Here is an 18,053-nt window from a genome sequence, read left to right on the forward strand (position 1 = left end):
GGTCTGTGAGCTCGTCTCGGGTGTGTAGACTTGTCAAAGGTCTTCCACAATCATGGATGACGGCGGCGTGTTTGTTGCTGTCACAAGTAGTTCAACTTGCCGCGAAACTGAAGTAGATGCTACCTGTGAGCTAGAGGTCATTGTTGGCAACCGGAATAAAATAATAACTTGATCCTTTTACCGACCTCCCAATTCAGGTGATACAGTTGCTGAAAGGTACAAACATAACTTGAGTTTGAATTCAAACACCAACCCGACTCATACGATTATAGTTCGTGGTGACTTTAATTTACCCTCGGTATGTTTAATTCCGGAGGTACGCATAAAACATCATCCGAAAGTGTGCTACAGGCATTCTCTCAAAATTATTTCGAGTAGTTAGTTTATGAGCCCACGCGAATAGTAAACGGTTGTGAAAACACATTTGACCTCTTAGCAGCAAATAATCCTGAGTTAATAACCAGCATCACAATCGGTATAGGGATTAGTGAACACAGGGTTGTCGTAGCGAGCTTGAGTATTGTAATCCGCAAATCCACGAAAAATAGACCTATTCAAAAAAGCAGATAAAAATGCATTTGATGTCTTCCTAAGAGACAATCTCCACACATTCCTAATTAATAATGTAAGTGTAGACCAGATGTCGCTTGAATTCAGAGAAGTAGTGTCGGCAGCAACTGAGATATTTATACCAAATAAATTAACAAACGACGGAGCTGATCCTCCTTGGTACACAAAACGGGTCAGAACACTGTTGCAGAAATAACGAAACAAACATGCCAAATAGTATCCCCTGACAGACGCAATATCCCCACGATTGGCGATCTTTTACAATCTCGGAATTTGGCGCGCACTTCAATGTAAGATGCCTATAACAGTTTCCACAACGAAACTGTCTCGAAACCTGGCAGAAAATCCAAAGAGATTCTGGTCGTATGTGAATGGCAATAAACAATCAATGTGTGCTCTGCGTGATAGCAACGGAGATACTATCGAAGACAGTGCTGGCAAAGCAGAGTTACTAAACACAGCCTTCCGAAATGCCTTCACAAAAGAAGACGAAGTAAATATTCTAGAATTCGAATCCAGAACAGCTGCCAACATGACTAACGTAAAAGTAAATATCCTCGGAGTAGTGAAGCAACTTAAATCGCTTAACAAAAGCAAGTCTTCTGGTCCGGACTATATACCAATCAGGTTCCTTTCGGAGTATGCTGATGCATTAGCTCCATACTTAACAATCAAATAAAACCGTTCTCTCGACGAAAGATCCGTACCCAAAGACTGGAAAGTTGCACAGGTCATACCAATATTGAGGAAAAGTAGTAGGAGTAATCCACTAAATTACAGGCACATATCGTTTACGTCGATATGGAGCAGGATTTTGGAACATATAGCCTATTGTGTTCGAACATCATGAATTACCTCGAAGAAAATGGTCTGTTGACACACAGTCAACATGGGTGTAGAAAACATCGTTCCTGTGAAACACAACTAGATCTTTACTCGCCCGAGATGTTGAGTGCTATTGGCAAGGTATTTCAGATTGATTCCGCATTTCTGGATTTCCGAAAGGCTTTTGACACTGTACCACACAAGCGGCTTGTAGTGAAATTGCGTGCCTATGGAATATCATCTCAGTTATGTAACTGGATTCATGATTTCCTGTCAGAGAGGTCACAGTTCGTAGTAACTGACGGAAAGTCATCGAGTAAAACAGAAGCGATTTCTGGCGTTCCCAAGGTAGTGTTATAGGCCATGTGGTGCTCCTTATCTACGTAAACGATTTGGGAGACAATCTGAGCAGCCGTATTAGGTTGTTTGCAGATGTCGCTGTCGTTTATCAACTAATAAAGTCATCAGAAGATCAAAAGAAATTGCGAAACGATTCAGAAAAGATTTCTGATTGGTGTGACTATTGGCAGTTGACCCTAAGTAACGAAAAGTGTGAGGCCATCCACATGAGTGCTATAAGGAATCCGGTAAACTTAGGTTACACGGTAAATCAGTAAATCTAAAGACCATAACTTCAACTAAATACCTAGGACTTACAATTACGAACAACTTGAATTGGAAGGAACACAGAGAAAATGTTGTGGGGAAAGCTAGCCAAAGGTTACGTTTTATTGGCAGGACACTTAGAAAATGTAACAGACCTACTAAGGAGACTGCCTACACTGCGCCTGTCCGTCCTCTTTCAGAATTCTGCTGCGCATTGAGATCCTTACGAAGTAGATTTGACGGACTTCATCGAAAAATTTGAAGGAAGGACGTTTTGTATTATCGCGAAATAGGGGAGAGAGTGTCACTGAAATTATACAGGATTTAGGCTGGATGTCATTAAAACAAAAGCGTTTTTCCTTGCGGAGGAATCTTCTCACGAAATTCCAGTCACCAACTTTCCCCTCCGAATACGAAAATATTTTGTTGACACCGACCTACATAGGGAGGAACGATCACCACGACAAAATAAGGGAAATCAGAGATTATACGGAAAGATATAGATGTTCGTTCTTTTCGCGCGCTACAAGAGATTGGAATAATAGAGAATTGTGCAGGTGGTTCGATGAACCCTCTGCCAGGCACTTAAATGTGATCTGCAGAGGATCCATGTAGATGTAGATGTAAAATTCAGTTCGCATTTTTGTGACGCCAAACATGCAGAAGTCGTTTCTTCAGTTCACTGAATGTAGCGCAGTACGCTTCAGATTTGACCTTCGCACCATGAGGGAGAAGATCAAACAGAATAACCCCTTCACCCCTTCAGAATCCGACAAGACGGACGCCGTTACTTTACCATCTGACGGTACAGCTTTCAGTTTTTTCTTCAGAAGTGGGGCTGTGTGGCGCCACTCCATGGATTGTCGATTTTTCTTAGTTTCGAAGTGATGAATCCAAGTTTCATAGCATGTGACGATGTCAAACAAAAAATTGTAACTATCAGTCACGTAATGTGCAAGCGTTTCCGCACAGACGGTCCTTCCATGAAGTTAAAATCTTCTGGGCTATTAGGCCGCTTCATATTTCCTCTAAAATAATCGATGTTTCGGCCTCTCTGCTGGGATCTTCTTCAGGATCTTCCGGTGTCCACTGCTGCTAGAACATTCTTTTTGTTAGGTGACGAGGAACCCAGCGGGCGGACACCTTTGAGTAGTTCACCTGGTGGACGAGCGTGTCGGCGCTAACAACACGGACGTCCAGTTCTGCAGCGAGATGTCTGAGTGTGATCCGCCGATCATCTCGAATGAGAGTGTCCGCACGTTCCAACACTGCAGGAGTCACAGCTGTGTGTGGACGGCCGGCACGCGGCAGATCGGAAGGTCTTGCGCGACCTTGCGATGACGTCAGATGCTTCGCCCAACGACTCCCCGTGCTTTCGTTCACTGCCACGTCACCGTAGACATTCTGCACGCGCCTGTGAGTATCTGCGACGCTCTGGTGTTCCGCCAATAGAAATGAGAAATTCTCTCTGCTTGGAACGCACCTCTGTTACAGACGCCATTTTAAAGGCTACGTATTGTCCCCCACCAGCTATCGGAGCTCCATGAGACAATCGGCGGGAATGTTCCAATATGTACCATACAAAATTCCGTATTTTTTCAATCAAAAATTTCCGAGAAAAAATATGTTGCGTTACTTATTGAACGCCCCTAGTGTAGTGGTTTTAATTTCTGTGATGCGCCTCTGAGCTGCATACGTTGAATATCTCGTCACGTATATTTACCTGACGCACTGCCGCCATTCCTTGTTTTTTACTCGTGTAAGAGAGTCACAGTGTTACAGTGTTTTTCCACCTACACTTACACAGTTGACAGTAAGCTAATAAGATAGCTGATTACTCAACAGTCTTCGGATCGGTTAAAACAATAATCCAGCAGGATCTGCCTTTATATGCGGTAGTGTGGCTCACAGATGAGTACACGCCGGAAATGAAGCAGCAGTCAGAGCACTGAATGGCAGCAAGTGGACCCACAGTAAATAAAAAAAAAAGAAAAAAATTATATTCAGCTGCCTAAAAATTTATGGTCAGATTATTCTACCACGCAAAAGACATTATCCCCGCTAGTTCCGTTACGAAGGATAGGAGAATATTTTATAAAAGGGCGACTCAAGTCCCCTTTAGGAAAAGCACCGAGAAAGAGCAATAAGAGCCCTAGACTAAGAAATACAGGAGAAGATTCAGTGTCTCTGGAAGCAAACAACGCTGAGCCCGAGAGAAGCGACCTCGGAACCATCCGATAATGTTTATCTCGGTTGAGAGATAATCTCGCAAGAGAACATTTAAAGTGTTTCGTACCTGCTCCGTGTTACTGTTCGTTGTGGTGATCCTCGCAGTCGGTAGCACTGTCGTGAAGTAAACTCATGAAGCGAGGCCCCTGATAGGCAGCTATCATCAACAGCCGAAACATTGGGATGCCATCGTAGTGTGTACTTTGCAGATAATCAGTGCGAGCTTTACAGTAATGTTCATGAGATATTAGTAAACTTGTAAATGCAGAAAGCTTCGAGGTCCTAATCAACACACAGATCTTGGCTGCATTGTGTCCAAGAGCCAGCGAATCCACTTCGCACGCAGCACAGCCCACTGCGTAGTTTGGTACGACTGCGTGGCCTCTCGTCTCATCACTGTCCTCGTCATCTGTTTGGAGAAGGCTGGAAGTTTACTGGATCGGAGTAGCGTCGCAGTGGCTGAAAGACATTGCCTGACATTTTTTACAACATAATTAATCATTAATACTTGTAAGTAACTAATTCCCGACGTTGCCCAAAATGTTTAATATCTGTCAAGAAATTGATTGGCCCTGTGACTTGTTGATACCCACAGCGAAATCAACCCGCTTGGGAAACAGCAAACAACTTTTTTTCTTCCTTACTGTTGCTTCCCCCTCCTCCCCCCCCCTGCCCCCACCACCCGCCAACGTATGGGCTTTGGTTGGATCGTCAGGGGATACTATTTGCCGTGCTTCAGTCACATGAGAGGAAAAATTTTAGAAAAGTATTATAAAAGCTGGACATGTCAGTTGCCAAAAAAATTTACGTTTTGTACAATAAAAGACAGATCGACACTTATGCAAGTCAAAATACAAGAAGTTGATTTAGTAATTAATTAAATTACAGATACAGATGAATGGAAAATGAGAGTCGCATACGAATATACAGGGTGAGTCACCAACTATTGCCACCAAGAGTAACTCCGAAAGTATGATAGGAGCTTAAAAGTTTGTGGGAGAAATGTTGCATGGGACAACGGTGGTCCTAATATGACGTTGGTTGTTTGTTACTAGGTGGTGTTGTGTCAGAGATATAAAGGTCAAATTCGTTTTCTTAGGTGGCATGCTATAGTTGTTACTTATTAGCTGACAGCGGCTATCGAGACGAATCGAATGACGTGTAACAGTAAGGTCTTTGAAGATCAACGAAGGTCAAAAACGCGGAATGAACGTCCATGTACAGAAGGTGTTCGAACTGATGACCATTGGTATCAAGTCAGTGGTGCAATCTTCTTATCATGGATTGAGTGGTATTCCTTCTCACTTCGGCACTTGTCGAACCACATGCTCTGACAATTCTCTCTCGCATATCTTCAGGTGTAGTAGGAACGTCTTTATAAACACTGTCCTTTATGAATCCCCACAAGAAAAACTCCAGATGTGTCGAGTCTGGCGAACGAGCCGGCCGCGACTCGTCTCCTCCGCGTCCAATCCAACCATCTGGGAATTGTCTCTGCAACTCGTTTCTGGCCATCAGCGAAAAATGTGTCGGACACGCAAAGTGTCGATACTACATTCTGTTCCTAAAGGTATTTCTTCCAATAACAGACCTAATGTTTCTTGCAGTAACGCGGTGTACTTCCTAACATTAGGATCTCATTCGATGAAATAGGGGCCTGTAATTCTGTCCAGAATCCCACACCGTACAGTCACCGACCACGGTTTTTGGTGTGCAACTTGCCGCAGCCAACATGGATTTTCAGTTGCCCAGTAATGTATGTTATGCCAATTAATCAATTTGCGCATACAATTCTTCATTTGAGGAAGAGAACCAGATTTGTAACTTTTTTATATCGTAAGATGGCATGCTGTTGTATATGCGTATAAATCAGTTCAAATGATACTTTCTTAAACTTTCCGTGTGACTTGATTATTTAATTGTTCAAATGGCTCAGAACACTATGGGACTTAACTTCTGAGGTCATCAGTCCCCTAGAACTTGCAACTGCTTAAACCTAACCAACCTAAGCACATCACACACATCCATGCCCGAGGTAGGATTCGAACCTGCGACCGTAGCGGTCGCGCGGTTCCAGACTGTAGCGCCTAGAACCGCTCGGCAACTCCGGCCGGCGATTATTTAATATTAAGCTAAAAGTAAAGGTAGCTCAAGATAGCTTTAGCGCCCCTCCTTGAGGTTTTTCTGTATCCGCCACTGCTCGTGTGTAGGTATGTGTACAAGTTTCTGAAAAGAGCCACAGGTCGCAGTTGGTATTATGTATCTACAGGTTTCGCTCTCCAAATGACAATACCAGCTCTTGCTAAAAGTATATGTAGCTTACGTCCTCCCAAAGGTTCACTATGGGATCATGTAGAAATTTGAAGTAAATCGGCGAAGAACTTTTAGAGTTATTTCGCAAAAACCTTTCCTCTATATATACCACATACACATGTATTTAAATCCAGATTACGAAATATTATGCAGACAGTGACCTTCCTCTTCCCTTGAAGGTAAAGTGTGCAAAATTTCATGAAGATCGGAATAATACAGTAGATTTGTATGAAATACAATGAAACGAACACTATACACCGTGTATCATAATTAATTGTATAAACGCATACAGTTGAAAGTACACGATACTAGAAGCAAAAAAGTCTCAGGAAACATGGGGTCGATAATGGATATCTTAAGAACTACGAGCAGTTTTTCATCTTCGATACTATGAAGCAAATTTCTTCTACTGCAAGCTCTTTGCTTTCCACATTTTGGGAAGTAGTAGTAGGGACCAAAACAAGAAAAAGTGTCCAGTAAACATTGGCTGTAAAATGTACACCTTAAGAGCTATGAACACGTGCTCATCTTCGCTACTTGGAAACACAACTCTTCTAATGAACAATTGCTTATAACTTGACAGGTTTGCATTTTATAGCAAATGTTACTGGACATACTTCCCAAAATGTGGAAAGCAAAGAGCCTGCAGTAGGTGAGACCTGCTTCACAGTATCGAAGATGAAGAATTGCTCGTAGCTCTTAAGGTATGCATTTAGGACGCTATGTTTACTGAGACTTTTTTGCTTCTAGTATCGTGTACTTTGAACTACATGCGTTTACACTAGTAATTATGATCCACAATATATACATTCCTGGAAATGGAAAAAGAACATATTGACACCGGTGTGTCAGACCCACCATACTCGCTCCGGACACTGCGAGAGGGCTGTACAAGCAATGATCACACGCACGGCACAGCGGACACACCAGGAACCGCGGTGTTGGCCGTCGAATGGCGCTAGCTGCGCAGCATTTGTGCACCGCCGCCGTCAGTGTCAGCCAGTTTGCCGTGGCATACGGAGCTCCATCGCAGTCTTTAACACTGGTAGCATGCCGCGACAGCGTGGACGTGAACCGTATGTGCAGTTGACAGACTTTGAGCGAGGGCGTATAGTGGGCATGCGGGAGGCCGGGTGGACGTACCGCCGAATTGCTCAACACGTGGGGCGTGAGGTCTCCACAGTACATCGATGTTGTCGCCAGTGGTCGGCGGAAGGTGCACGTGCCCGTCGACCTGGGACCGGACCGCAGCGACGCACGGATGCACGCCAAGACCCTAGGATCCTACGCAGTGCCGTAGGGGACCGCACTGACACTTCCCAGCAAATTAGGGACACTGTTGCTCCTGGGGTATCGGCGAGGACCATTCGCAACCGTCTCCATGAAGCTGGGCTACGGTCGCGCACACCGTTAGGCCGTCTTCCGCTCACGCCCCAACATCGTGCAGCCCGCCTCCAGTGGTGTCGCGACAGGCGTGAATGGAGGGACGAATGGAGACGTGTCGTCTTCAGCGATGAGAGTCGCTTCTGCCTTGGTGCCAATGATGGTCGTATGCGTGTTTGGCGCCGTGCAGGTGAGCGCCACAATCAGGACTGCATACGACCGAGGCACACAGGGCCAACACCTGGCATCATGGTGTGGGGAGCGATCTCCTACACTGGCCGTACACCACTGGTGATCGTCGAGGGGACACTGAATAGTGCACGGTACATCCAAACCGTCATCGAACCCATCGTTCTACCATTCCAAGACCGGCAAGGGAACTTGCTGTTCCAACAGGATAATGCACGTCCGCATGTATCCCATGCCACCCAACGTGCTCTAGAAGGTGTAAGTCAACTACCCTGGCCAGCAAGACCTCCGGATCTGTCCCCCATTGAGCATGTTTGGGACTGGATGAAGCGTCGTCTCACGCGGTCTGCACGTCCAGCACGAACGCTGGTCCAACTGAGGCGCCAGGTGGAAATGGCATGGCAAGCCGTTCCACAGGACTACATCCAGCATCTCTACGATCGTCTCCATGGGAGAATAGCAGCCTGCATTGCTGCGAAAGGTGGATATACACTGTACTAGTGCCGACATTGTGCATGCTCTGTTGCCTGTGTCTATGTGCCTGTGGTTCTGTCAGTGTGATCATGTGATGTATCTGACCCCAGGAATGTGTCAATAAAGTTTCCCCTTCCTGGGACAATGAATTCACGGTGTTCTTATTTCAATTTCCAGGAGTATATATATATATATATATATATATATATATATATATATATGTGTGTGTGTGTGTGTGTGTGTGTGTGTGTGTGTATGTGTGTATGTGTGTGTGTGTAGATTATTATAACTATGAAGATGTTTGGCGTCCCTTCTGTGGGTGATCCGCGATCTACATGACTGTATGCAGGCAGGATGTCTTCTCAAGTACCGTTCCACCCCTCACAACTACGGCCTGCTGTAAGCACCACGCAGTCTGACTCACCATGTCAGCTAAGCACGTTCACCGGCCATTGCAAAACACTGGTAGCTCTACAAACCACTGCTCGAAATAACAGAGGGCACTGGAAAACTAATATAGCGACTGGAAACGGATGTAGCTGTTCAATGCACTGCAGTACATACCGACAGGAACTGCAAAGAATATACACTTGAGCGCCAAAGAAAGTGGTGTGGACAACACCGACATTGGGCCGTTGATGCCTGGAAACGTGTTTTCTGGTCGGGCGACTCCCGTTTCAAATTCCATCGAGTGGATGGACGTGTACGAGTATGGAGACAACCTCACGGATCCATGGATCCTGTATGTCAGCAGTGGACTGTTCAAGCTGGTGGAGGCCCTCTAACGACGTGGACCATGTGCAGTTGGAATGATATGGGACCACTGGTGCGTCTAGACACGACTCTGACAAGTGACACGCACGTAAGGATCCTGTGTGATCACCCACATCCATTCACGTCCATTGTGCGTTCCGACGGACTTGAAAATTCCAGCAGGGCAATGTGACACCCTCGCGTCCAGTATTGTTACAGAGCGGCTCCAGGAACACTCTTATGAGTTTAAAATCTTCCGCTGGCCACCAAACTCTTCAGACATGAACATTACTGAGCATATCTGGGATGGCTTGCAACGTGCTGTTCGGAAGAGACCTCCGTCCCGTAGTACACTTACGGATTTACGGACAGCCCTGCAGGGTTCACGGTGTCAGTTCCCTGCAGCACTGCTTCAGATACTAGTCGAGTCGACGCCACGCCGTGTTGCGGCATTTGTGCTTGCTTGCTGGGGCCCTACACGATATTTGGCAGGCGTACCATTTCTTTGGCTTTTCAGTGTAAAAGACATCAAAAAGGTGTTCATGCTCAACAGGTGTTCTGTGGGGGTTTCATGGAGAACACATTAGCGATAATCTGCTTCGCGCCGGCCGGTTGTTCTTTCTTTGTACGAACGTTCTGTCCCTTCAGTCTGCCGATGCCGCCTGAGAACGCTCGTACTGTCGGCATTAGGAGGCGCTTAACTGAGTCGCTGATGATACCTGCTCAGTACTGTCATGACAGACAGATCAATTGTAACACGCAGAATGCCGTTCGCCATTTTCGCTTATGACACGGAAATTTACATTTGGCTATCACTGCGCATGCACCGAATTCCGAAGCCTTGCCCCTGCAAAAAGATCGCAATCTTCAACTACCTTCTCCAATTTCTTTCGTTCTGATTGATCTACACGGGTAATTTGCAGACTTTCCCAATTATACTTCAAGATATCGTCTCGCCTGAAAAACAGATTAGGCAAAGTCCATAGATCTGTAGACTTGAAACTGAGGTGTCGGTTTCGTCTAAAAAACTCAGTCCTAATAAACGTAGTCCTTCAAAGGAAACTTGAGTCTCATTTCAAACAGGCACCCCATACGTTCAATTATAGGTTATGGTGACTTCGATCTACCCTCGATACGTTGGAAAAAAATATATGTTTATAGTCGGTGGCATGCAAGAAACTTATTTCGAAATACCACTGAATGCTTTCTTAGAAAACTATTTCGAACTGTTAGTTCAGGAGCGCACTCGAAGTGTTAATGGTTGCGAAACTATATTTTAACTCTTAGCAACAAATAATGGTGAGCAAATAGAGAGCACAGTGGCTGATACACAGATTAGTGGCTACAAGGTTGTTGTAGCGAGACTGAATACCGTAACACCTAAACCCACCAAACGTATGCCATGTTATCAGAAGTATCTGGACATTTGGCTGAAAATAACTTACAAGTTCGTGGTAATGCTGGAATTCACCCTTAGCCTTCATGACAGCCTCCACTCTCGCAAGCGTACGTTGAGTCAGGTGCTGAAACGTTTCTTGGGGAGCGGCAGCCTATTCTTCACGGGGTGCTGCATTAAGAAAAGGTATCGATGTCAGTCGGTGAGGCTGGGCAAGAAGTCGGTGTTCCAAAACATCCCAAAGGTATTCTGTAGGATTCAGGTCATGACTCTGTGCAGCCCAGTCCATTGCAAGGATGCTATGGTCGTGTAGCCACTCCGCCACAGGCCGTGCATTATGAATAGGTGCTCGATCGTGTTTTAAGCGTAAATCGCCATCCCCGAACTGCTCTTCAACAGTGGGAAGTACAAAGATGCTTAAAGCCGGCCGGAGGGGCCGAGCGGTTCTAGGCGCTACAGTCTGGAACCGCGCGACGGCTACGGTCGCAGGTTCGAATCCTGCCTCGGGTGTGGATGTGTGCGATATCCTTAGGTTAGTTAGGTTTAAGTAGTTCTAAGTTCTTGGGGACTGATGAACTCAGGAGTTAAGTCCAGTAGTGCTCAGAGCCATTTGAACCATTTTTGAAGATGCTTAAAACATGAGTGTTGGCGTGTGCTGTGACAGTGCCACGCAAAACAACAAGGAGTGCAAGCCCGCTTCACGAATAACACGACCACACAATAACACCACCGCCTCCGAATTTTACTGTTGGCACTACACACGCTGGCAGATGACGTTCACCGGGCGTTCGCCATACCCACACCCTGCCATAGGATCGCCACATTGTGTACCGTGATTCGTCACTCCACACAACGTTTTCCCACTGTTCAATCGTCCAATCTTTACGCTCCTTACACCAAGCGACGCGTCGTTTGGTATTTACCGGCGTGATGTGTGCCTTATGAGCTGCCGCTCGAGTACGAACTCCAAGTTTTCGCACCTCCCGCCGAACTGCCACAGTACCTGCAGTGGATCCTGATGCAGTTTGGAATTCCTGTGTGATGGTTGGATAGATGTCTGGCCATTACACGTTACGACCCTCTTCAACTGTCAGGGGTCTCTGCCAGTCAACAGACGAGATCGGGCTGTACGCTTTTGTACTGTGCGTGCCCCTTCACGTTTCCACTTCACTATCACATCAGAAACAGTGGACCTAGGGACGTTTAGGAGTGTGGAAATGTCGCGTACAGACGTATGACACAAGTGACACCCAATCACCTGACCACGTTTAAGGTCGGTGAGTTTCGCAAGGCGCCCCATTCTGCTCTCTCACGATGTCCAATGACTACTGAGGTCGCTGATGTGGAGTACCTGGCAGTAGGTGGCAGCACAATGCGTCAAATATGAAACACGTATGTTTTTAGGGATGTCCGGATACTTCTGAGCACATAGTGCACATGCAAAATACATCTACTTAAAGAAGCAGATAAAAGTCCGCTTCACGCAGTCTCCACTCTTTTCGATCTCAATATCTAAATACAGACAAGACGGGGTTTGAATGCTAGGAAATGGCATGGACCGCAGTTGAGCGATGCTTATCAAACAGTTTCCCCATGATACACAAAACATATCAGAACGGTGTAGCAGAAGCAACAGAAAAAAACCACGCAAATTTTTAAAAGAAGGAAAGAACACCTAGATCGTCAAAGTTTTACAGAAGCTCGAAATTTAGCGGGAACCTCGATGGGATATGTCTTGAATAGTTTTCTCAAAATCTGAAAGAAAACAGAGAGATTCCGGTCATATGTAAAGTACAGCAGCAGCAAGACGCAATCAATACCTTCACTGCGCGTTAACAATGGTGGTGTTACTGATGACAGTGCCAGTAAATAAGAGTTACTAAACATCGTTTTCCGACATTCGTTCACTGAAGAAGTCGAGGTAAATATACCAGAATTCGAATAAAGAACAACTGTCAACATGAGTAACTTAGAAGTAGTTATCCTCGGTGTAGCGAAGCAGCTCAAATCTTTTAATAAAGGGAACTCTTCCAGTCCCGACTGTATACCAGTCAGGTTCCTTCCAGGCTACGCTGATGCAACAGTTCGGTACTTAGAAGTCGCATACAACCGCCCTCTCCACCGAAGATTCGTACTCGAAGACTGGAAAGTTGCACGAGTCACACCAAGACTAAGAACGGAAACAGGAGTAATCCCGTGCATTACAGATCCACATCAGTAACGACGATTTGCGGAATGATTTTGAAGATGCACTGTGTTCGAACATTATGAATCACCTGGAAGAAGGCGTTTTATCGAGAGATAACTAACACATATTCAGTAAATATCGTTCTTGTGAAGAAACAACACGCTCTTTATCCTCACGAAGTAATAACTGCTATCGAAAGGGGATGTCAAATTGATTTAATATTTTTATATTTTCAGAACGCTTTAGACACTGTTCCTCACAGGCGGAATATTATCAAATTACGTGTGTATGGATTATCGTCTCAGTTGTGCGAGTGGATTCGTGATTTCATGTCGGAAAGGTCATAGTTCGTAGTAATCGACGGAAACTCATCGAGTAATTCCCAAGGAATATTTATGGGACTTCTGCTGTTCCTGATCTACTTGAATCATTTAGGAGACAATCTGAACAGTCTACAAAGATTTTTTTCATCTGTATCTACATCTACACGGGTAAATCACATTTAAGTGCTTGGCAGAAGGTTCATCGAACCACTTTCACAATAATTGTGTATTATTCCAATCTCGTACTGCGCGGAGGAAACGAACACCTGTATCTTTCAGTGCGAATTCTAATTTCCCTTATTTTCTTATGGTTATCGTAGGTCAGCGTAAGCAAAATATTTTCACATTCGGAGGAGAAAGTTGCTGATTGAAATCTCGTGAGATGGTTCCGTAGCAACGAAAAACGCCTTTGTTTTAATGATTTCCGGCCCAAATCCTGTATCACTTCAGTGACACTCTCTCCCACATTTAGCAATTATACAAAACGTGCTGCCCTTCTCTGAACTTTTTTGATGTACTCTGTCAATCCTATCTGGTCCTTAGGATCCCACACCGTGCAGCAGTATCCTAAAAGACGACGGACAAACGTAGTGTAGGCAGTCTTTTGAGTAGACCCGTTACATGTTCTAAGTGTTTTGCCAATGAAACGCAGTCTTCGGTTAGCCTTCCTCACAACATTTTCTATGTGTTCCTTCCAATTTCAAATGTTGGTTATTCTGATTCCTAGCTATATAGTTAAACTTAACGGTGCTTATATTTGACTGATTTATCGTGTAACCGAAGTTTAACGAATTCCTTTTAGCACTCATGTGGATGACCTCACACTTTTCATTGTTTAGCTACAATTACCAATTTTCCCACTATACAGATATTTTTTCTAAATCGTTTTACAATTCGTTTGGATCTTCTGATAACCTCGTTAGTCGATAAACATCATCTGCAAGGCGGCTGCTCAGACTGTGGCTCTGAGCACTATGGGACTTAACTTCTGAGGTCATCAGTCGCCTAGAACTTAGAACTAATCAAACCTAACTAACCTAAGGATATCACACACATCCATGCACGAGGCAGGATTCGAACCTGCGATCGTAGCGGTCACGTGGTTCCAGACTGAAGCGCCTAGAACCGCACGGCCACACCGGCCGGCGCTCAGACTGTCTCCCAAATAGTTTACGTATATGAGGAACAACAAAGGTCCGATAACACTACCTTGGGGAACGCTAGAAATCACTTCATTTTACTCGATGACTTTCCGTCAGTTACTACGAATTGCGATCTCTCTGACAGGAAATCACGAATCCAGTCGCATAATTGAAACGATATTCCGTCAGCACGCTATTTCACTACAAGCCACTTGCTGCTGATGCTGTAATTTACTATTGTTGTAAAGTCATCAGATGATCACAAACAATTTCAAAGTGATTTAGACAGCCGGCCGAAGTGGCCGTGCGGTTAAAGGCGCTGCAGTCTCGAACCGCAAGACCGCTACGGTCGCAGGTTCGAATCCTGCCTCGGGCATGGATGTTTGTGATGTCCTTAGGTTAGTTAGGTTTAACTAGTTCTAAGTTCTAGGGGACTAATGACCTCAGCAGTTGAGTCCCATAGTGCTCAGAGCCATTTTTTTTTATTTAGACAAGATATTTGTGTGATTTCAAAAGTGGCAACTGACTCTAAATAATGGAAAGTGTGAAGTCATTAACATGAGTAGTAAAATATATCCGCGAAATTTCAGTAACACGATAAATTAAAGAAATCTAGTTGAGTTAAACAATTAGAGGTTAGTATTACGAGTAAATTAAACTGGAAATGTCACATAGGTAATGTGTGTGGGAAGGCTAACCTAAGGCGTCGATTTAGTGGCAGAAGATTATAAAACTGGAGCAGGTCCACTAGAGAGACTGCCTACACTACACTTGTCAGCCCTGTTCCGGAATATTGCTGTATTGAGTGGGATTCTTACCAGGTAGGATTGACGGACATCGTAAATGTCCAAAGAAGGGCACTCGTTCTGTATTACCATGAAATAGGGGAGAGTGTGCCACGGACATAATAGCCGGCCGAGGTGGACGAGCGGTTCTAGGCGCTACAGTCCGGAACCGCGCGACCGCTGCGGTCGCAGGTTCGAATTCTGTCTCGGGCATGGGTGTGGGTGATGTCCTTAGGTTAGTTAGGTTTAAGTAGTTCTATGTTCTAGGGGACTGATGACCTCAGAAGTTAAGTCCCATAGTGCTCAGAGCCATTTGAACCATTTGAACTGATATAATACAGGAATTGGGGTGGCTGTCATGAAAAAAAGAAATACGTTTCACGTTAAGACGGGTTCTTCTCATGAAACTGCAATCACCAGCTTTCTCCTCAGAGTGTGTGAATATATTTTTTTGGCGCCCACCTACACAGAGAAGACGAGGAGAAATCAGGGTTCACATGGAAAGATTTAAATGTTCATTTCTCCCGGAAGCTGTTCGAGAGTGGATCACTAGCCACGCAACCTGAGGGACAATGTAGTTCGATGAACTGCTTAAATATGAATTGTAGAGTGATCATACAGATGTAGACGTACAGGTTGTCCTTCACTGGTGGCCTGTGAACGTTTTACCTTGTTTCACAGCACTATGTGCAAGTCAAGCCGCCTGTTTGAGTTCATAACTGTGCAACTGCGTAACGTCGAGTGGGTCGACACTGTACGAAGATGTACTCACCGAGGTCTTGGCAGTACGTCTCCCACATCAGTCCATCGCCGTAACTCATTTCGTCGGTGACGCTGGCGACGTGGTTACAGACACAGTCGAGCACCGAGGAGTTATCTGCTGCCAGCAAAACCAGCAGCGACGTAGCTACGCCCGCTGCGTCCATTGTCAGCTACTCACGCTGAGGTGGGAACGAACACACGCGGTGCGTACCGCAGGGAGCACTGACTGAGTGTGCGCTACGTGCAGCGGAAGTGTTTCCGCAGGAAGGTTAAACCGCAGGAAGCGTGACGTCTCTCACCCGTGACTCGCTCATTTTTCCCTTTACTTTACCAGTCATCAACTGCGGACACGCATTCGTCACAAAAGAGTATTTGTTTCACAAATACGCCTGCAACGTGGACTTAGGACGACATCGAGTTACACTAAGAGACTTGTAGCAGATGTCTAGGCGTACTGGTTTACTATTTCGACACAAAAATCTCATGACGTGCCAGTCTTTAATAATGAATTGAGAATTGATGCACATTCAAGTGCCAAAGAAACTGGTACACCTGCCTAACATCATGTAAGGCACCAGCGAACACGCAGAAGCGCCGCAACACGACGTGGCATGCACTCGACTAATGTCTGAAGCAGTGCTGGAAGGAATGAAGACCATAAATCCGCAAGAGGGAGTGGAGATATCTTCTGGATAACACGTTGCAACACATACCAGATGTGCTCAGTGATGTTCATGTCTGGGGAGTTTGGTGGCCAGCGGAGGTGTTTAAACCCATAAATGTGTTTCCGAAACCACTCTGTAGTAATTCTCGACGTTTGGGACGTCGGATTGTCCTGCTGGAATTGCCCGAGTCCGTCCGAATGCAAAGTGGACATGAATGGATGCAGGTCATCAGGCAAGGTGCTTACCTACGTGTCACCCGTCAGAGTCGTATATAGACGTATCAGAGGTCCCATATCACTCCAAGTACACATGCACCACATCCTTACAGAGCCTCCACCAGCTTGACCCCTCGCTACTGACATGCAGGGATTTATGATGTTGTCTCCATACCTGTACACATCCATCCGTCGCTAGAACTTGAAACGACACTCGTCCGACCAGGTAACATGTTTCCAGACATCAACAGTCCAACGTCGGTGTTGACGGACCCTGACGAGGCGTAAAGCTTTGTGTTGTGCCGTCATCAAGGGTAGACGAGTAGGCCTTTGGTTCCAAAAGACCATATCGATTATGTTTTGTTGAATGGTTCGCACGCCGATACTTTTTGATGGTGCAGCATTGAAATCTTCAGCAATTTGCATAAGTGCTGTACTTCTGTCACGTTAAACTATTCTCTTCAGCCGTCGTTGGTACCGTTCTTGCAGGATGTTTTTCCGGCCGCAGCAATGTCAGAGATTTGATCTTTTACCCGATTCCTGATATTCACGTCACACTCGCGATATGATCGTACGGGGAAAACTCCCCACTTCATAATCTACCTCGGAGATGCTGTGTCCCATCGCTCGTGCGCCGACTATAGCACCACGTACAAACGCACTTAAATGTTGATAACCTGCCACTGTAGCTGCAATAACCAATATAATGATTGCGCCAGACACTTGTTGTCTTACATAGGAGCTGCCGACCGCAGCGCCGCGTTCTGCTTATTTACATATCTCTGTATTTCAATATGCATGCCAATACCAGTTTCTTTCGCGCTTCATTGTAGATCGGAAAAGGGCGTTCAAAAAGTTTTGCACAGTGGTCGCTAATTTTTTTATTTTTTGCAGGAGGTGAGTTAAATTTTTTGTGAACATACTTGGAACATTCAGCTATAAGTTGGTGTATAATAGTATTTCCTTTCATTTACAGGTGAGCCTTAATGGACCGTGAAGTAGATGTCAGGTGGCGACTACGGTCGATGATGGAGTTCCCCTTTCAAAAGAGGCGATGACTCTGCCACATTCATTCACAGGAAGTTGCTCCCTGTTAATGGGGAGGAAAGTGTGAATCGCAGCAGTATCCAGCGATGGTTGCAGAGGTTTAAAGAAGTTGATTTCTCTCTACTGGACAATCCACGATGCGGTAGACCATCGACGGCAGTGAGTGACGTGAATAAGGAGACCATTGA

The 18,053-nt window shown here is 45.3% G+C and overlaps 1 protein-coding gene across 1 annotated transcript in view; it reads right to left on the reverse strand.

Moving 5' to 3' along the window:
* The window catches only part of LOC124553486, a 38,594-nt gene extending 22,466 nt beyond the window's left edge, over positions 1-16,128 (reverse strand). The window contains exon 1 of the mRNA XM_047127342.1: positions 15,949-16,128. Coding sequence (XP_046983298.1) covers positions 15,949-16,102 — 154 coding nt within the window. The 5' untranslated portion in view covers positions 16,103-16,128. The remainder of the gene's footprint in view (positions 1-15,948) is intronic.
* Positions 16,129-18,053: the final 1,925 nt, after the last annotated feature.

This window comes from Schistocerca americana, chromosome 11 (genome assembly GCF_021461395.2).
Source record: "Schistocerca americana isolate TAMUIC-IGC-003095 chromosome 11, iqSchAmer2.1, whole genome shotgun sequence".
Lineage (NCBI taxonomy): Eukaryota > Metazoa > Arthropoda > Insecta > Orthoptera > Acrididae > Schistocerca > Schistocerca americana.